We start from the raw sequence: 22,119 nt of genomic DNA on the forward strand, positions 1-22,119 counted from the left end.
TACTAAAATTGTTTCGCGCATCCATGCTTCTGGGTGTACGCAGCGGTTCTCAATTTATTCGGAATTGCAATACAGTTTCATGTATCAAATTTTTGTCAATAATCATCATTAAAAATCTTGGAACCAAATGGAACTACATCGAACACTTATCAGAAGTTTAAAGAATGTGCTCGTCTCCATCGAAGCGAATTAATAAACACCTCAAAACAGGAGAGACATCATTTTTGTTTGTCAATAAACCATCATTACAAGTCCTCGAATCAAATGGGACTACATCAAGCACTTATCAGAAGCTGAAGAACGTGCTCATCTCCATCGAAGGGGATTAATGGGGACCTCAAAAGAGGAGAGACATCGTTTACGCGTTCCAAGGAAGTTTCGAATACCATGGTAAATATTCTCCATCCATTGTCTGGCGTTGGCAGCCGGCGTTTCGAAACACCGATTAAAGCATCGAAACGGAAACGATTCGGAATTCCAGGGGGGTTTGTCGAGATCGAGATACTCGTTCCAAGTTCCCCGACGAAGTAGACCTGAAACGCGGAGAATCCGATTCTGGCGTAGTTTTGGGGGTGAACTCGTCGATGAAATTCGATTGAGTCGCTAATCCAGACCAAGGCAGAACTGCAATTAAACTTCATCGTGGGTAGCAGCATGGCGGACCAGAGTGTCATACTCTTCGTTCTGTGAACGTGATGGCAGAGAGGGACCAGAAGGGGTTATCAAACTTGTCTCGCAGAAATTCGCCATTGACTTAATTTGTACGATATTTTCGCCTTTGACGACGAAATTCATGAAATTCTCTGTTTTCAACGGAAGAGAGGACATCAGGTAAAAATATGAATATTTCGAGAATTGGAGAACGAATCTAAGCCAAAGAAGTAGAATTCGGTGTAATTATTAATTAAATTTCGTTTTCGTGTATCTCTATTAATGGAATTACGCTTTCCTCATATGAAACGTTAAATTACTCATGGGCGTACGAAAAGGTTTCACGAAACATATGCACGTGTTCAAGTAGAAAATTGTAATTAGTTTTGGCCACGGTATTTCTTCATGGAATTCTTCGAAGTCTTTCTCATCGTGAAATAATTAATGACTTGGAAGGATCTAATTAAAAACGGCACGTCATTATTACGAGGAATTAATGTAAACCTTAGAGAATTATGGTCCTCCTCGATATTTTCAAATTGTTTAATTATCGTGGAATAAAGGAATTGCACGTTACGAAATTAGAAAAGAAGTTACAATTTATTCATAACACTACACTCGAACAATTTTAAAACATTGAGGATCTATAAATGTAAATAGTAGAATTAAGTCTTCAATAAAATGCTAGGAAATACGTCATTTAACAATTATTTAGCACAAATCAATCATTGGATTTATTAATTACTGAAACGCTACTCTGATAGCGAACGATGTATTACTTTTCCAATAAACCATACGAACGAAAGACGAAGATGTTATTATACATAAAGAAGACTTCAATGAAAGAAGACTATTATGAACGTTTATTTTAAAAAGAAATTGTAGATTAAATGAACAAGAAACTTCAGTAATATAATGCCTGAATCTACACTATAATTACGTTTTGAAAAACACAAAAGACAAAGTAATCGGAATTAATCAGTCCTCGGATAATAAATTCCTGGGATTTTCTCTATATTAATACCGATAATGAATAAAGATTCCACAGTACCATAACCGAACGCTAAGCCGTTCCAGCATGCATTGGGTATCGAATATCGACGGTTCTTTCGTTGTTCTGACCATGCCAGGCGGGAAATTCCGGGATTCCCAGTGGCCCTGTACACGGAAACCAGGCTCGAGATTGTGACGCAGCCTGGAAAAATCACTTCCGCCACGATCAGGAGCACCATTCACGCGAGTTTCGTCGACGACGGGTCGTTTCGGGTCGGTCGCCGTTCCCTTTCCAATCTTGTTTAACGAACGTTCCATTCTCTCGCGATTCAACCGTTGGAACCGATATTTGCCCAGATGTAACGACAAGTAGCCGGTCCGCGGAACTGAACGGAATCAAATTTTACGAGTTACTTGACGCCCCCATATCGCGTCGACACGGAAAATGGAGAATTTTCATGCAAATGGAATTGGTTTGCGACGCAGCTGTTCCGATAGAAGAGCTCCAAGTCGGTTTAGGTTGAGCGTATTCGTACCAGAAATCCGGCGTATGTAGAAATAATTTATGTTTGGATGGCAGTAGAAGTCAGGTCTCTGTAAACTCATCGTTTACGAGATTTGGTTTATTTTTAGTCTTTTATAACTTTGAGAGTGTCGACAGGACGTACTATTCATTGGGAAATTTTTTATTTTCAAGTGCTTCATTAGCGAGGGATGCCGCTAGCAATAAAATTAGCAGTATATGTAAAATTATCAATTAATATTAATCTTTTCAATGTCTACATAAATATCACATAAAAAATTCTTAAAAGTGTTCTTCAGCTTTTAAGCCATCTTAATAGATGATTATGCATCCAATGAAATTGTTTAAATTTTTGTTAAAATTTCGAGGAGTACAACCATGCCTCCAATAAATTTGTAACTTAGTTTATCGATCAGTTTCACAACTCGAAACATCAAATAAAACTTATCGAGGTATAGATCGGTCATGCAAGAATGAACAGCATAAGTGCTATAACCACAGAGCATTCATCATTCATGTACAACTATTTCCTCGTTATAAATATCTATCGATAAATTTATCAATATTAATATATTCTACGTTTTTTGCCATAAAAGCTAATAAAAATGCACATATAGAGTGGAGCAGAGAATTGACCTTTAGGTAACCTACATAGAGGACCACATCCATTAAATTGCGCTATGCAGGGATAAATACTGAAGAGCTAAAACCACGAGTGGTATTTATCGAATGAAAAGATTGCAAATATGAAAATAAGAATGTTTAGGGATTCGTCCAGGTAATCTTCATGAATCATTAACGCTGACTCGGTAAACCTTGAATTGAACGCAGCTAAATTGAACTTATTGACCTGTATCAGCCATTCCAGAAATCAGGACGCAGCAGACCAATATTTCTCAGAAATATTTTTTAGGTTTCTGCTCTAAAGTATGCCTAGAGACTTCATCGTACAATTTTTCGAGCGTTCTATGAATTTGGCTGCCACTTTGGACAGACTTTATCGGACATTTCTACGATCGATCGATCCCAGCCTCGTCAGCACCGAACGCTACCAGACGCGTCCATCAGAACGACGACGAATTTGGAGTGACGTCGTTGGGGAACAGGTCGTGGCATGCAATCAAATACATATATATATTTTGCATATATATATATACGAGCACGTGGAACGTGTGTATACACTTATACTGAGGTGTGGTGTACTGCGAATGTAAGCGTGTATAACTTAAGTCTTGCGCCAATCGTGATTAAACACACACACAGCGGTCGACTTGACTAGTAGCAATATGCTGGACCGTGCCAAAATGCAGAATAAATACAGAGTGGCACGCCAGAAATAGGCCATCGTAATATCTTTGTTGCTTCAATTAATACACTGAAGCAATGGTTACGAAAGTTGGATTTTATGGGAGTTTAGAGAATCCAAATATATCAATTTGATAATCTTGTAGAAATAATTAAAAATAGATTTATTCTAAAGTGATAGTAGACACAAAGTGTTAATATAAATAACCGATGTAAGTAGTGAGAGCAACCTTAGAAAAATAATGATAAGCAGTGAATACACTTATAAAATTCAGTGAACATGTGTGCAGCATTTTTTTTAATGTACCTGATGCTTAAAAAAATTCTAGTTTAGTTTTATAAGGTACGGTAATTTTATACTTCTCATCGCGAAGTATCTATTTTCATCACGTTAAGACCTCTTCAAAATCACACAACTTTCGTGAACAGCATATTTCTAATATTTAAAGCAACGAAGATATTGAAGTAAATGTCCCAATTGTTGACACAATTATTGACGATCGTCACTTTCAATTATAACAGATGTATTTTACTCATATATTGGAAATGGAATATTTTTGTTGTACAAGCAGGACCGTTCACTTTATAAAAATAATAGTTAATTTACTGTTCATATTGCATTATTTATATCTTATATTTAACAGTGTCTTCCAGTTTCTGTATAAAAATATTGTATTTTTATATTCTCGAGAATCGAGTTGTAGTGTCCTATTCAACGTCGTATCAATGCTTGCATGGAGTGTAAGTTATTTTGAAAATATAGTAACAGACTTGTCAATAAGTACATATACAATAAAAGAGACCATGTTCGCAACTTTTTGAAAAATGAAGTACTACCAGTACCTAGTACCAGTATCACCATTGATTATTTACGATTTTATTACGGTTTTCATGCTTTAAATAATGCTTACAGAGTTGCCGATATCAACAAATCGAAAGTATACAGTTCACTAAAAATAAGAGACACAATGCTTTTACCAAACTGTTAACAACCATACGAAATAAATAAATTGAAAGTATCGATGACTCTATCAGTGTCGAAATTAGGTTTACTTACCAGAGATGGGCAAACTTTTATTCGAATAATGGGTACGAAATAAGAACGTACTTAACCCATTCACTGCTAGGCAAATTTAAAACGTTTTGCATTGGGTTTTTTGGCATTTTGCAATCTAAGTTTTTATTTTATGGTAGTAAAAAGTTATAAATTTGTTGTTTTAAAAAGAAAATTTACGATCATTTTTTTGCAATAATTCGTGACTCAAAGGACTATATACTTGTCTTGAGTGATTGCAATCAATTTGAACAACGAGACATCGTGATTTCGTTCAAGACAAAGTACAATTTCACTTCGACATTCAAACCTAATCTCCGCCTTTACACTCGGAAGGTTTATTCGAATAATAATTTCGCCCAACTCCGACACTTACCTTAGCCTGTTTCTGGTACGACAACCTGTATACTCGTTACTCCGTACATACGAACGAAAAAGTTAGATTAAAGTAACGCACAACGGTGTCCAATCTATGTAGTTACGACGTATCAGAGAGAAATAGAGAGAAATAGATACACGAGAAACTGAGACACAAAATACGAAAGAAAGACAATCAAGTGACAATTTTCACGCAGGCACTTCCCATTTGCAATACTCCCTTTCTCGTTATTCGGTCGTGGCTCGTATTTTCCCCCACTCCGCGCTTGGTTGACGAAGAAATTGCGGTCAATGTTGTTTTGGGCTTCGTGGAGGCTGTGCCTCGATCACGGTAATCGAATATCTTTCAATATAATAATTTTGCGGATAGATCATTTAAAGGTACAAAGTACTCGTATGAATTTGTTTGGAATATTAACATACCTGAATTGTATTACCGCGAAATCAGCACAGCTCCGCGACCAGCGACGGCTTCTCATCGAGGATCTCTCACGATTCGTTCTATAATATCGGTTCTGCGAATTCCACCACCGTCGCTCGAGACGAGGCTAACAATCTGCGACGATAAATCAATCTGTCGGATCGTATTCGAGATTTGGCCCTAGGATCTCACGATTGATCTCTGTAATTGCGGATTAAATAGGAAACGCGTCAGGAGTGAAGTTAGATTGAGTATCAACAGGAGTAATATTGACGATTCGGTGCACAGGGTGGTTCCAGTAACTGAAGCAGGATTCTAATATATGAAAGTATGTTCGCAATAATAATGTAGCATTTTGTTCATTCTTATCGTACTTCGAAAATATGCTAAACAAATTGAGTTTTTCATGATTAATTTTAGACACAATTGAGTTCTCTTTTGTAGAAATCTGGTACATTATTATATTTTCAATATTCGTATCTTTATTTGCAAAATGACGAGCAAAATAAATGAATGCTAAATAAAGATGCCTGGTTTCAATTGAAAAATTTAAATATCAATTGATATTGCACTTTCCTAGGAGAACCTAAGAATTGTATAATTTGAAGATTAGTTCCATTCTAGCTGAGTAAACAGCTACAGTTTGTCTCAGTTTATAGAATCACTCCTTGTAGGTCGAATGTCAGAATGGAGGAAGATATCGAACAAGGAAAACAGCGTAGCTTTGATTGCTGATGGGTTTACAGGTTTGTGGCATTAGGTGCCTGAGCACTTGTGTTGACTTTCAACGATTGGCGTAACGGTGACTACAAACTTGCAAACACGTCATACCGACTTTGATTATTCGACGTGGAAGTGGAATCGCGTTTACATACTTTCGGATAGACTCTGACTGAGCTATATTGAGGAGTAGCTTTGTATGCACTCGAGAGTCAATATTCCCCTTTAGTCAATTAACATTTGATAGCGCTTCTCAACCGACGTTTAATACTGCCCAGTCTCGTATGGAGCTGGACAAACTTCATTCGAAACGGCAACTAGTGTGAAATGACTATTTAGAGACACTCAAATAGCAACATCGCGATCTAAACGGTGCCCAGTCTCGTGTAAATCGACGTCATGGTATTAACATAATGTAGATTCTACTACCCTGCAATGTTTAAATGATCATGTAGATCACATCGTGTCATATTGAATCACAATCATTTAACACGTATCATACAACGTATCTATACGTTTAACACGTATATTAATATCAGAGAACGAAAATTGATCAAAAATCACGATCTGTAATTAACATTTATGATATGACTGATGAGGATGATTCCTCATCAATTTATGTATACCATTTACTATTAACACTAAACCTACCACAACCGATCAAGTGACCGTTTTCAAACTTTTCTATACAATTCTTGTATACAATAAATTGTATGCACTTGTTTCATGGATTAATCAATTTGCTACCATGTGAAATATTTTTGGATTAAATAGAAGATAAAGTCACTTAACCCTTCGCGGTCATCCGGTGTCAAAATGACCACAAGCGCAACTTTAAGGTAGAATTACTGTAAGGTAATGATTTTTTGAAAATATATTGACAGAGTTATGATTTTTTTTAGTAAAAAATGTTTTTTTTACGCATTACCTCCTAGCTGGTTTTTTTCGCCATTTTGAAAATTTGATAAAAATTTTTTTGCCATGATATTCTCATTCTGAAAGGTTCAAACTAATATCCTGAATTTTTATGAGTCGTTCGGAACGATGCTGACAATGCGGCAATCGTTTAAACATGACTGAGGTCATTGGGACCCCCTGTGACCGATGCGTTATTTCCAGAATGTGTGACCTCGGAGGGTTAAATAGAATAGAATAGATAGATTAATTTAAGTAGAAGACTCATGACTGATAAGTATAATATTAAAATATGTACCAATTTATACCACTTAACATGTGCCTTATCCAGGCAAAAAAATTCATTTCGATGAGACGTACAGCACTCTCCCCCCCAAAATCATGAAAACATTAATTTTAACTCCAGTTTGATATTTCAATCTCTTAATTTGCACTGTGCCACCTCCCAAAAACTCTCTAACTTCAATGTACTAACAGACTTCGCCTATTACCAAGTGCCTACCTGACCCAATGCTCAAAGATATAGAACGATACGCCTAATGGAAAACATCTATACACCGATGGGAGCATTTTGCGTCCAAGGTGTTTCGATCCCGAGAGAAGCCATCGATGATGGTCGCGAGCCCATCGTGAGGGACAGGACTTACACCATTTAACCGCGGTATCTCGATGCTCGGTATGTAGGTGGTCTCCTCGTGGCCAGTCGAGCAATATCGCGTTCTCCTCCTGCTGGCACGTGGGCTGCAACGGCCGCACGGCACCGCGGCGTCGGAATTGCGCGCCTTCGCCGCTGGCCTCTGCCGCGAGCCGCACCGCACGGCGAACCGCAATTCCGAGGCCATCTCGGCGCACAAGGACTGCGGGACCGCAAAGTCGATCGAAGACCGGTTTCCAAGTGCGTCGTTTTATTTTTCGTTTGTCCCGTCGATGCACAGGCAGGCACAACAATACCAACAAATGATACACAAAGACGATCGTACCACGAGCTTTGGTTACCATGCGGTTCCTCTCGCGTGCAAGGCCGTTTCGTAGGTATACAAAAAAATAAAATATATGGTAGGAAGCAAAGTAAATGAAATCATTTTCCATCTTGTTCATCGATATGAAATGACAAATGTACGAGGAATGGGATTTAACCTCTTGACATACAAATAAAACGGAACTTGATGCTTCCCAAAAATACTATTTAATTACTCGAAATCTGTTAATTTTTGTATTAAAAAGATGATACTAAGAAGTCTTAATGTCACTACTTCGAAATCAATCTACTGTTAGATAACTGCTATAATAATAAATAGGAATTCTAGAGTTGTCTGTCTCCATATAAATATTAAATTAGCGTCGTCTGCAAATCTGAGACTGTAAATTATATTAAACAATTCTCCACGCTCGATTAAAATAATAAAATCGAAGGTTTATTTACCGATAAACCATGAAAAATTTCATTGTTAGAATATGCAGGGTATTCGTGAACGAGAATTCGTAAAGTTCCGCTGATAAAATCGTTCGCTATCGATCAGCTCCGCCGACACCGACTCGGCTGCAGTGAGCGAAACGTAAATTACCGTAAAAAAGTTCGAGATCGTCTAGCTACGAGAAACGGTGGCCCGAGAATGTCCGTGCATGGCATGCAACTGACACACCTCGCGTCAGAGAACGTTCCAGCCACCTACGAGGGAGCAAAAGAAACCGAAACATGGTTGCTGGTAGACAAACGGCCTTGGACGCTACGGAGAGATGATACATTCATGCAGCACGTACACGCGAAGCACGAAATTGTAAGGAATTATTACGGTGCCTCGCACGCTTACCCTGTCCGATTGGACGTTCTTCTTCGAGTTCCAGCAGAACTCGAGGATCGCCACGAGGATCGCTAGCGCCAGGCCGCAGAGCAGCACGACAAAGACACCACCTGGAACGAGAAAACCGGAAGCTCATTATTTTACCGCCGGCGGGAGTTTTCATTCCTATTTCTTTTTCATTACTCACATCCCCATATCTCAAATCACTGTACGAAGAACACTATACGATCTCAAATAAAGACATCGTGGGAAAGAATACCTCGCGTGGCCCATTCAGAAATTGTGGCTCCTCATTTCTTCGCATCTTTCACTAGTAACCCCCACAGAAAAACAAACCTGGACTTTTCTGTGTTGAGAATCCTTTACCTACGTAACCATCCAGCCCCACCCTCCCCATTTTCTGCATCTTCCATTCACCTCGCGTCCACTTGTTCATTTACTTATCCATCTGTCTAGCTCCATCAGTCTATACACCTCTGTCGTCTATTTACCCCTACGTCTCCGGGGGTTATTGTTAACCCCGTCTGGATCTTGGAGTTGAAAGTCCTCCCCGAAGAAAGGGATTGACGAACGTCGAGGAAACTTCTTGTATCGCGGGTTAGGTGACGGTGCAATATCCAGAGCTCGAGATGGTGGATGTTGCCCTCGATGAAAGGTTCGTTGAGCGATGGACGTACAATTAAACGAAGGAGGGATTGGGGGGTGCGACGGAGATATTTTTCGATTATTATTGGCAACGCGATTCTTCCAGTCGGGGACTGGCTGGGAATTGTGATGGGAATAATAATTTGTCAAGATGTGAAAGCCTGGAGATGCATTAGGTGCACTTCTGAGCGGGCAGAAGGTTGGCGTATCACTGGTAATTTGAAAATATTTTGTATTTTCTATGTGGAAGTAGTCCTCGCAATATAAAATTCAATTGTAATGTCCCTTACAGTTTTGGATTAATGTGAACCACTGTCGAGTAATTTCTTTGCTATTTTCTGTCGTACCTGGACTATGTTTTGCGAGGATTGCACAACTCGTACTTATATGTAAGTTAATTTATATCGTAATGTTAACGCTGTTATTTGTAATTATCTGAAGAAGGCCTTTATAATAAGCACTCAAAGGCTATATACTATGAACTATTTTTATCTACCGACTAGCATTTTCCTACCTAACTCTTAACGAATTGAATTGTTTTTAAAAATATGTCTCCTGTCATGAAACTAGGTAACGTTTCGTGATATTGATATTTTACCACAGAACTAGGAATCAATTTTGCCTCGTCAGAACGATAACAACCTCAAACTTCTCTTTAGACGTCTATTATTTCGTTAGGATACTCGAAAGGACTCTGTCAGATTTAGACGATACGAAATCACAGTGTTTGAAAGCCTCCAGTAAATACAGTGACTTGAATCCTATCGTGGTGTTTGGAATTTCAGAAAAGTTCCGTCGACTATGGTAAATAAAAGCGAAAATAGGAAACTTTTAAAGCGAGAAGTGCGACGAGTTATAAATGCAACTTCAAAATCGACATTGACACGCAACTACATTCGAGCTCGTCGTCCACCTGTCTGAAGACTATGAAGCGCTCGCCAAACATTGAACTTTGAAAACTGTTTGTATCTCCAACTTCTCGTTGAAAAACGTTCAATAACATCCCTCGGGGTCTGGATGAATTCGTGAGCGCTTCGTTAAATCCTCAGACACAATTGCGTCCGTATTTATGTCGGTGTCAGGCGAGTTTTAGAAATTCGCGTGGATTGTCCAGGTTTTTCACAGAGATTTTTAACAAGATTCAATGAAATTGAAGCTGTTAATTTTATAATGATTCATGCTCTTGATTTTCCAAATTTGTACATTAATTATAGCTTAATTCACTTTTTGCAATTGCATCTCATTTCATTGTGTTCCTATTTCACTTAACATATTCTTAGATATACTTTTCTAATACCGAGTATTGACGAAAGTAATCAAATTTTCAAGCTGAACATCGGAAATTTCTATCGTTAGGGCGACGATGAAAATTACAAAATATATTTTGAAATATCAATGTTGTAAATATATGTAGTGTATAAAATAAAAAGATTATATAGAATCTATTCATATCTTGAGATATAAGAATAAATGTTACATTACAAGAATATAGGAAAAATCATAAGGAAAAGAAATTGTTATACTTCGATATGCTTTACATGCACGCAAAGTTTCATTCGAATCAGTATATTCAGGTTCGAGAGCATCTCTTGCGTTAAATGGAGAATCGGCTTCGACAAAAGTTAGCGATACTCGCGCGGCAACGCGAGATTTCCTCTCGAATATCTGCGAGGTAAAGCAAATTTCCATTTTGCTGCTCGCGAAACGAGATACGCGAAGTTCGTCTGCGTTTCTAGGACGCGATGTTCCGCGTGCGTTCGTAAACTTTTTCGAATCGCTGCATGTGTGCCTCTAGCTCTCTACCCTGACTGCATACTCTTGAATCGAGTTGGCTTCATGTTTACCCGCGGCTCGAATATCCGATTTTTTCGCCTCGTTCTACCGAGAGCAGTTCAGCTTCCAACAGCGGCAACCGAACGTTACAGGATTACTTCAAAAGGAAGCGTACTGCAAATAAATGTAGCCAACAATTTCGACTCCTTTTGTGCTTTCCAACCAAACATAGTTACGTGTCCGAGGTAAATAGCGGAAGTTCAATATGGAAAGGAATCGGAGCCAACGTGTTTTTCCTTTATGTTTTGAGTTGAAATACTGAATTACATTTGTTATTTGACTTTCTGATTTTGAGTTACAGAGTTGTTGAGAGCAACGTTACGAAGGCACTTTCATCTTAAATTTGATTGTTTAGGACATATTCAGCTGCTACAGAGTTGGAATTTGACCTGACTTGGTTACTTTCTGATTTTAAATGATACCAACGAAAAAATGGAGATGATCTTGAAGTAACCATTGATAGAAAAAATAAATATTTAAAAAATGTGAAATGCGTAAAATTAGCACGGTAGAATAAATACTATTTTAGACAAAGCTTATCTGAAGACAATGCGTATACTACTCACGGAATTGTCGAACTTCAGGCAGAACTTGTTCTCGACAAATTGACAAAACTAGCATCAGTGTTCCCATTAAAATTTGTAACTCGAGACGTACACGCAACCCTTGTCCCTATCTCTAGCAGCATCCTTACTTCTGAAAAGACGGGAATACTCTTGGATCTTCCTCGAGTCTCCTGAAGAAGATACCTCGACTCTTGAAGGTATCTACTCCCTCCAGAAACTTTAATCAACGTTGAGGACTGTCCAGTGTCTAGAATGTGCAAATTAAATCTATTTATCTTAATCATCTTAGTTTTGAACATAATTATTCATAATTATTCATAATTATTATCGTGTTTCGATAGCTAGTAAATGAAACAAACTAATTAGTGTCAGTGCAGATATTATTATTTTATTTATTTCTTCTTTTCACTAGTCATTTCTTCAAAGGGATTGAAAAACACGTTCGGTTATTCGAAGACACAATCTCAGAGGAAAAGTCATATTGTTTACTGCGCGATGGAGGATGTAAACTATCAACGATAGTGTCTGACAAAATAAGAAGCACGTGTATCAGATCCTCATTTGTAACTTCTTCAAGTTTCCCGCGTGAAATTTCAGCGAAAACTTCCGGAAGACTGTGTTCCTGACTTCCGGAAGACTCTGTTCCTGACTTCCGGAAGACTCTGTTCCTGACTTCCGGCGCTTCCTCGAATATATAATCAATGGATAAGAGATGAACTTTACAAACTTCTTACAACATGGATACAACCTCGAGTCTTGTGAATGAAATTTAAGCGAAACTTTTGAGGCCTTTGTTTCTAGCTCGGAAGGTGAGTCAATAGCAAAAAATAGCATAGTAATTTATGGAGTAGGAAGAGATCGTGCGATACATGGTATGCATGCTAGACAATATTTCATGTTGTTACGGACTGGAAACTAATTAAACTAAATGTAATTAGGTAAACGAAGTTCATTGTAGTGTTCGTTGCCACGAAAGAAAAGAAGCTTGTATAATTTCTTTATATTTCATCAATTTTCTCTGAATTCTTCTGTTGAAGATGGTTAACCAGATAAAATTATTATTCAACCTTACTTCCCTTACTTACAATATCATTGATTGTATTATTTATAAACTGTTTGATTCTGAAGACGATCCACAACGTTATTAAAAAATGTATTAGAAATGTATTGGATGAAAATATTAGGGCTTGCATGAAGTATCTACTTTGCCCTCTATGAAGTAAATAAAATAAACTAATAAAATTATGAAAAATAGCTTGAGACATTCCAATACGCCTAGTAATACAGTTGCGAGTATTAGTACATTTGCCTTCGATTGATCAATCTTTCTCTTTACTCTTTTCAGAAGTTTTGTAGCTAACTTTTGAAGGAGAGGGCAACAGGTTGTCGAAATGCTAACCTTCTCCGTCTTACGAGAACCACCAGGTCATGAACTTGCAGGCTAAACGTTTAAATATGTTTTTCCTCGTTTACAAACAAAAGTGCCCATCTGTTAACCAGACATGTGCAGACTGCTGCAAGTTAATTAATTAAATAATGCAAGTTAATACCCATAAGCGTATAACACTCAACTTTTGGATACCAAAAAGGGCTCAAGATAAATATACAAACAATTAAATGAATAAAAATATCCTCATTTAAAGTATATGAACAGTCAGTCTCATAAATATTCGTATCCTCTATGTCTATTGAAGAAATTTGTTTAAATTCAATGGTAGGTTTGATGTTTCCAACTAACTATATGTTTGTATAAATATGTTGACGTGTATATAAACACATACATGTATAAGCTTATTCATATATATATTTATAATGAAAAATTCATTCGGTACTATCAAAACTATTATTTAAATTAGTTAAATTGCTGTATGTTATCACTTTGATTTCAGGACTCTTCCTCTATAAATACATGGCAATAACTTCATTTGAATTTGAGACACTAGTAAATGAAGTAATTATAAGAATTTCATTATTATACACTTTGGTCAGGTTTTGGAGACTTTGTCCTACTGTGCAAAGTGATTTAAGAGACGTCCAAGGCGTTTCGCCGGAAGGACCAAAGTTTCCCGCAAGGGCACCAGCCTATTCCGCCTATTCGCACCACTAGCGGAGCTAATTCTGTAAGACGAGGAAGCACAATGACGCCGGGGGGTAGAATCACGGCGCGCCAATGCCACTATTCGTGTTTCACAGAAGGAAGTTCCGACTGTGCCCCTGAAGCCAGGATATTCTGGAGTTTCGGGCTGAAGGACAACTTCCGCGCCTCGCCATGAGAAACCAGCGTTCTCGCGGTAAAACGGAAGAGCTCCTAGTAATACGACACCTCGATTAACCAGACACCGTGTCACTTTCTTCGGAACCTCGTGGCCAAGTCGCTACTGACAACGAGGCAAATTGATTTTTCTTTAGGGTAATAATAATTATCTCAGGGCTTTTTTGTTGTTATTAGTGCTGTGATGTTATTATATGCAAGAGTGGACGTATAAGTTTGCAAAACTGTAACTGCGAAACGAGCTTGAGAATATTTATTTCGATTAAATGTTTACTCGGACGAATATAGCATAGTGGTGTGTCAATTATTTAGGTTATCAACTTCCTTTCACTTTGCAGTTTTAAAATTTTTAGCAGTGCCTAGATATTGTGGCTCTCAGGGCCACAATGGTGGACTCGTTTCTTAAACAAAATTAATTTTGGCGGACGAATTGCCTCAAAGGCAATTTCATTATTTTTAATTATTTATTTTGGTATACTAAAATTTCTTGTCCCATAACGATCTATTTTTAGCTTGGATAAAAATCTACAAAACATAATTACTACAATTTTTATTGAAACAGTAAAAAATAAACTGTGGTTCCATTCGTTATTCAAAAGCTTATTTAAATTCAATGTACATTATAAACGGATAAATGAAAATTCAACTGTTTAATGAAACAAACGTTGCGGTTTTTGCTGGTAATTCTAAGTGGCATAGATGTCTGAATTTAAAAAAAATATCAGCTTATAGGGAATGATAAGACGTAACTTTTTTATAAGTACAGTTTATTCATAGGACGTTAGATTCCAAAATAAAACTTCAAAACTTAACAGACCATTTTCCTGAAATTCAATTTTACGAACTTCTAACTTCTCAATTTTTATTTTAGAAACTAAGCTTCCTATGACTAAACTGTAAATATAAAAAAGATTTACGCCTTTCGCAGTGAAAGGGTTAAATATCTGGATATCAATCCCACCCACTACCTATTACTTACTCGCGGGAAATTGATACGTCTTCCCTGGCAAATGATCGACGCAGCCCGTCGACAGACGATTAGCCAGCTAGAACTGAAATCTCACGAGACATCCGAGGACGTCCATCGTTCTTCCTGTCTCGGCAAGTACGTTCGCGCTGCGGGCAAAGTGGGCACTTACCTAAGTTACAGGCCAGGCTTCGAGAAGGGCGAGAGAACAAGTGAGAAAGAATTGCGGGGATTCTCAGCCGGGGAAAGAAAAAAGAAGTTGATGGTGCAGCACGCGAGAAGCGGGGGGAAGACAGAAAGGGAGAACTTGTGACTTCCATAAAATCCGGGAGGGGTTCCAGTAGACTCCCAAGAAAAATTCCTGGGACGAACTTTCCGCGAGATTTCTCTGTCCTCGAAAGCTCTCCGGTTTCTCTTTTATTTCCACCCGCCATCCAGCTCCTTAGTGACAACGCTTATTGCGCGAAACGTCGCTGTAACGAACTGAATTTTCGGCCTCGAATCGCGATATTTCCTGGATCTCGAACATAATTGCCTGGGTTTCCTTTTCACGCGGCTGTCGCCCTTTTCCAGTCTCTTGTTATTGAATTAAAGTGAACGCCAGACGTCGTCTCATTGGTGAAATGAGCTTTGTTAAACGAATTTGGTTCGCGAATTTTGCTAACGTATTATCCTCTACCGCTTCGCGAATTGTAACCGTCAAAATAATCAAATTAAAGTAAGCCAGATGGTTACTTCGTTCAATTTCGTCTGTTGGTTCAACGTACCGTGACCAATATTATGAATTAACAAACCTTGTTATTTCTATTTTACTGATTCGACTTTTGCCTGTGTATGTAAGTAATTTGTATTATTAACTCTACCAAATGTGCACAGACTTCAAAATATATGATTGTCATAAATCTTGAATAAAATATAATGTATAGATGAACTGTAACATTTGGTGTACCTTGTGTCTAAATTAGTGTGATTTTACATGATTGGAACACATCGATTCGACGTGACGCGTCGATAACCTCATAATTCCATTTCGCATGCAAACTAATTGTTCACGGATATTTTATTACGCGTGTTAATTAGATGATGTTGCATATCTCTAGGTAATTTGTTAATAAATATGGAATGTAATATTAGCCAAATACATCATATCTTCCTGATAAGCATTTGAATAATTCACTAGACTATCGTCCCTTCATAATTATATTCCTGTTGAATGTGCAATAACAATTAACGCATATCCGTTAATTTATTTCGGCAAATAATCAAATTTATCGAATCAGGATAATTTTGGATAAACTTGAAAGGGACCTCCGACTGTACTTCGTCAGTGTGCAAATTATTATATGTACATTTAAATGATAATTATGTACATTTGATAGCCTTTGACACCTAACTTTCCTATTAGTATATGTTTGTAGTCTCGTATAACTCGATTTAGTGCTATCCCATACTTCTTAAAATTTTAAGTAGCGTGTTGTACAGTATTTACTTGTATTTAATAGCTTTTATGAATTTATTTCAAGGATCTAAATTTGTGCAAGTTTCCTGTCATTAACCGCTTTAATTGCTCCACGCTTTTTCTATATTATTTGTTTATATTCATTACCCATAGTATTTACGTATCGTATCGTCGCAATCGAAAATAACCAAACGAGATCCAAATTTAACTGATATTTTTGTAAACTCGCTACCCACTTCCATCCGTTCAATTTTCCAAAATGACGTAATTTTACATCGAAATAAAATTTCTCTCCCTGAAATATGGCCGCGTTCAACATTTAATATATACCAACGCTCATGCTGTCACACGACAGAGATCGTAATTATTCCATTAATTAACGTTACTTGCTTCGAAGGAAATTGCGAGATATTTCGTGCAGCATCGATTACACGGCAAATTAATTAATTCTCGGGGAGTCGTGAGATACATTTCTCGAATAGTTTCGTTCCTTCGAGGCACGTTAAATTAAAAAATAAAATAGAATAAAAATGAACCAGGGGAAGCCTTTCCTCCTTGTCGAGCAAAACCGCTGCTAACTTGAAATAAAAAATTCACCTCTACTCGTCAGCGGTTCTGAGCGACGTGAGATAATGTTCCTAGCTATCCCTTTTTCCTGTAAATTTTCCCATGTTACGTTTTCCCTCCTCCGAACCCCTCTCTGCCCCCGTTCGTGGCGTAGAAAAATTTAATTTCGCGAGCTCACCGATATTTTCGACTCCGAGGGCGTTCGCTTTGCTCTCCTTGCTCTTCTCGTCCCTGTTGCACACGTCGCCCGTGTTCTTCCACCACTTATCGTACAGAATCTGTATCACGCCCTTCTCCTGCAGCTCCAGAATCGCCAGCGAAATTTTATCCCTCCAGGGTGAACCTGCATATAAAACGGGTTCGTTAGGTCTGGTCAAGGATCCACGCGTCTTTGCTTTGAACCTGGCCGAGATCGCGCGTGCCGGTTTTGCTCTCGGCAACCACGCGGGACGAGAGAAGACGATGAAAGAATTGCTCTTCGGGTTTCTTTCATTCCTCTCTTTTTATTCAACCACTTTATTCGTCGTAACGAGTGAGAGGGAAACACACGAATACAAGTAGAGGAGGAGTGGAGGAGATAGCGAAGCGAAGGGTTCAGCGAATCGCTGCTTTGCAACCAAACTTAAATTTAATTTAAAAATATGAACAAAAAGTTGACAAAAAGTTTGGAGGTTTAGTGTGGCCTGGAGAGCGCGGAAGACTTTTATCCGTGTTAATTGAAGGGAAAATATTACACATTTGAAATTTTCTATGTTAGTGTTGTTTAGGTGCTTGTCTAATTATTCTAAGCCTCGGCATCATTCTGTCACAGTTCACGAAACGAAGATGAAACTCCTGGAATTAGATATAATCTCAGCAACTGTTGAGGAACATTATATTTACTCTCATTCATAATACACGTTAAAGAAAAGCTCCGTAATCCCTTGTACTTTTCCAATTTGAGAATTACCTCGCGCTACTTTGAAATTCTGTAGTACGATTTCGTGAAAAATCTACATTTTCCAAACTCAGAATGTTTCACAGGAGGGTTGGAATACATGCGCATCGCCGTCATTATCAACGTTGTTTGAGAAAAAACTTTAGAAAGAAAGATTGGGTACAAGAACGAAGCAAGTGAGTGTTCGCAAAAGTCGGAGACTCCCTTTCGGGGCGCGTTTATTTAATAAAGTTTTGGAGGACACGCGAATCGTCAAAGCCTCAAAGACGTAATTGCACCACTCCTCCAACGATTCTCTATTAAGTGTGGGCTAGACGGTGCTAAAAGTAGACAAAAACACAGAAACATTACTCCAATTAAGAAAATTTCCGAGCACCGCTGTCGTCGCGTAACTTTCCAGGGTTTGTCCAGGGAAATCGAGCCGCGCGGATTCAAAGCAGCGCACCCCGAATCCCTCGCGCCGTTAATTACCGCTTTCCTCGACCGCTCGCCGAATTTATGTTAAAAATTGCAGCATTTTACGCTTCTATCTGCTCTCGCGGCGAGGGATTCTCGCGACACCGACGACATGGCTGCAAATCTCGAAACTTTACGACAGTGGTGCGCAAAGTCCAACCCACGGGGCAAATCCTGCTCCTATCAACTTTATCTCTCTGGCGAGACAAAGTTGAGAGGAAAATTAAACGATAAATACACAAGAAAATGTTGATTGTTCGGTTTCCATTGCGTTAGGAAAGTTATTTTGAATTTCCAGAGAAACGTGAAGAATATTTACACAACGTTTTGAATTTATTTCTTTTGGCTTTCATCAGGATTTAAAATTATTTGAAAGTAAGGTAAATTAAGCCAATGCATTTTTTCATAGTTATATTCGTCAATGTTTAAAAACAACAAAAAGTTTCAATTCTAGTCTTAGAAAAGGAAAATTCAAATACTGTGCAATTTTCTTTATGTTTATTGTAATTAAATGGTGAAAAGCTTGCATATAATATTCAATGTCAGTATATCCCATGGTTCTTAAACTTTGTGAAGTCATTAATATTGTCATTTAATATGATTCCATATTTATTAAAATATGTACCCTGTGCATACTGTAATAATATACAATTATATATTATACATGCATTATTTATTGAATTATCTTATCAGTCTTTCGTGTAATGATTTCAAGTGTCTTTGTATATAAAATAATAATATAATATTATCTATAAATATACACAGGTAGATGCATTCTACTAAGAAGACAGAGTACCGAATAATTCTTTAAATATATACATATTTGTTTCTTAAATTATTTTTATGCTACGTCAACTGGGAACATAATTTCACATAATACTTGATAATCATTTCAACCCAAAATCTGATCCACAAAAAATATTAACTTTATTTGATCTGACCTAGTAATGAAGAAAGTTGCGCACCACTGCTTCGCTATTTTTGTCTGTAAATGCAGTTAAGCCCCGCGAAATTATAGGATGACTCTCGAAAAATTAAAAACGAACAACGTTTGTACCCGTGTTTTACATTTTGCAATCCTCTGTGCCATGATTGTTCCCTGAAGCAGCAAGCATTTTCTCCCTTTACTGTTGCAGTATGTATCAATGTTGAGTACACGTAGCGCAGATTTCACTTTATGTCCATCGCGTATCTGGACGGTTAATTGCGTACCGTAAAAATTGAAATCGAACTGTGTTTACAGTTCTATGTTTCACTTTACGATCACGTTTTCGGCACGCAGAAAAATGAAAGAGTAGCCACGATATATGCGCAACGAATTTTATGCTGGCTAACATTCTCGCGGCGTAAACAATACTAAATTTACATATCAAGTTTAGAGAAAATTGAAAAAGGCTACCGTTTGCTTCTCTTTGTGTATTTTTCTATATGCACTTGCTCACGCGTAAACGAAACGATTGATTACATTCGGTTGCTCGAATTTTTGAAGAATTTCAAACGAAGACTGTTTACTATCGAATGCAGGATACAAATAAAATAGAACAAAATAGTAGAAGTTTATTATTTATTGTATATTTGCTTTTGAAATTGCTGGACTTAGCGTGTAGGAAAAAATGTGTAACCATGTCGAATACGTTGATAACAAGAAACGTTCGCTGGTTTGTTTTCTAGATATCCGACTATGCTTTTCCACCCCGAGAGGATCGTTCTGAGGGACATCGAGCAGCGTTCATCGTAGAATCGAAACGCGTGAGCGGGTTCGATTGCTTTCCAATATTACCTTTAGGAGTGGCAATTCCGTAGCCCTTGCTGTCCAACAGGCCACCGATTTGCGTGAGATTGCAATCCCGTTGTACCGCATAATCGAGCATGGTGGATTCCATTAAGAAAGCGTAGTTGCTCTCCAGCACTTTCTTCACCCCCTCCTCGTAGCTCTGCACGAACACGGCCTTCGACTTCGACTCCATGAACCTCCACATCTTCTGATATATCCCGATTTTCGAATCCTGTTATTCCAACAAAAAACAAACTGCCAAATGATCTACGTTGGATCGCACGTTTCGCCTGAAAAGGTCTCCTGTTATATTTGCTTATTTTCCTTTCTTGAAAAAACAAGGTGGCAAGAGAGCTTTCGAAATATTGAAACTCGACGAGTATTTTCTCTGCGCCATCGTGGAATATTCACTACCACCGATTACACCGATTACACCGATTACGCGGTGCTACCTACGTCGTACACTGTAAGGTCGGATCTGGGCCCTCGGCAGCAGGTATGCAGGGAGTAGAGTACTGGCGGAGACGTTGATCGTCTTTCTCTCGAATCAGACCCACCAGAGGAAACGGGACTGACTCTGTAAGTCCAATTTCATGGTCGCTTCGTGTCGCGATTTAGCTTCACTCCTCTTAGTTCAAATAATTATTTGGCAGAGTCAGACTTGGACTTTGGAAGTCAAAGGGACTTTGTTTTCTTTGATTTCCACGGTTTCGTACTTAGTATCAAGCTCGTCAACTCTATGTAGAGTATGCATCTACGTATGTATACTCTATGTAGAGGGAGATCGAAGGAACTTTGATTCCTTCTATCTCCGGGTCTCCACTCGCAGCAACCTCCACGTGGTGAGACCTGGTAATCGGTATTATTCGTGACGAACAATCCTTCGTCGCGAATAATATCGAGAGCTAATGGCTGCGAACTTGTAATAAGATCTTTAGATATAAAAGGTGCAAAGTGTAAAGTGTAAAGTTCACAAGTGAGAAGTGCAAAAGTGTAAAGTGTAAAGTGTAAAGTGAAATTAGATTCAGATTAGCAGGGACAACATCAAGGAGCCGTAGCTGTTATTAGTTAGTTAGATTTTCAATCTCTCCAACTCTTGCGTGTGCGCGATGTCTGTAAATTTGTATTGCTGTGTTGTGTATTTAGCGATTGTATAGAAGTACGAAATGGAGATAAAGTGATACTGAACAGTTTGCTATATTTCATATCACGCGAACACTATATACTCCGTATGAGGGAAGTACGCAAATTGTAATTCGAGTTTCTGAACGAAACGTAATAGTAATGACGATCGTTATCAAAATAATATAGATCTATATACATAAATTTATAACGTGTTTTTTATTTTAGAACCCTATTGTACCATGTTTGGAGAATGAGACTAATGAATAAATATTTTGTAAACGCAAATTAAAGACGAAATTCGTTTTGTTATTGGATCCGCCATTTTGAATTACTAAATTCTCAATTCAGATTTGGAATCAGCGACCCCAAAAACCCCTATGTACCAAATTTCATCAAAATCGCTCAAACGGAACTCGTTAAATATTTAAGACAAGCTATGCGAAGGTGATTGTTGTCATCTTCATCCAGGAATTTATACGTCACACACTATATTTACAATTTTTACTACGTTACTACGTCGTGCGTAAACACTTCCTGGATTGTCGTAGGTCAGCCTGTCCATTCATTCATTCATAAGTATGGACACTATCTAGAATATAGGAAACTTTGAAATGTTGTAGCTCAGTGTAGAATGGACCGATTCGGTTCGGCCAAAATTCAAATTAAAGGACGGAATTTCCACTATCTTTTAGATTGATATTATCAGTGTCAGATATTCTTAAACAATTATTTTGTTTATTGCTCCACTGGAAATAT

At 37.9% G+C, this 22,119-nt stretch overlaps 1 protein-coding gene across 4 annotated transcripts in view; it reads right to left on the reverse strand.

Moving 5' to 3' along the window:
* Window positions 1–22,119, reverse strand: part of LOC128876366 (glutamate receptor ionotropic, kainate 2) — a 211,466-nt gene that overhangs the window by 3,881 nt on the left and 185,466 nt on the right. For 2 of the 4 annotated variants that reach the window (XM_054122677.1, XM_054122676.1), the window contains exons 14-17: window positions 20,245–20,470; window positions 17,250–17,414; window positions 8,772–8,872; window positions 7,610–7,817 (exon numbers count right to left, since the gene is read on the reverse strand). In XM_054122677.1, coding sequence (XP_053978652.1) covers window positions 7,610–7,817; window positions 8,772–8,872; window positions 17,250–17,414; window positions 20,245–20,470 — 700 coding nt within the window. The remainder of the gene's footprint in view (window positions 1–7,609; window positions 7,818–8,771; window positions 8,873–17,249; window positions 17,415–20,244; window positions 20,471–22,119) is intronic. The other 2 variants (XM_054122679.1, XM_054122678.1) reach the window with 1 other exon arrangement.

Source organism: Hylaeus volcanicus, chromosome 5 (genome assembly GCF_026283585.1).
Source record: "Hylaeus volcanicus isolate JK05 chromosome 5, UHH_iyHylVolc1.0_haploid, whole genome shotgun sequence".
NCBI classification, from domain to species: Eukaryota; Metazoa; Arthropoda; class Insecta; order Hymenoptera; family Colletidae; genus Hylaeus; species Hylaeus volcanicus.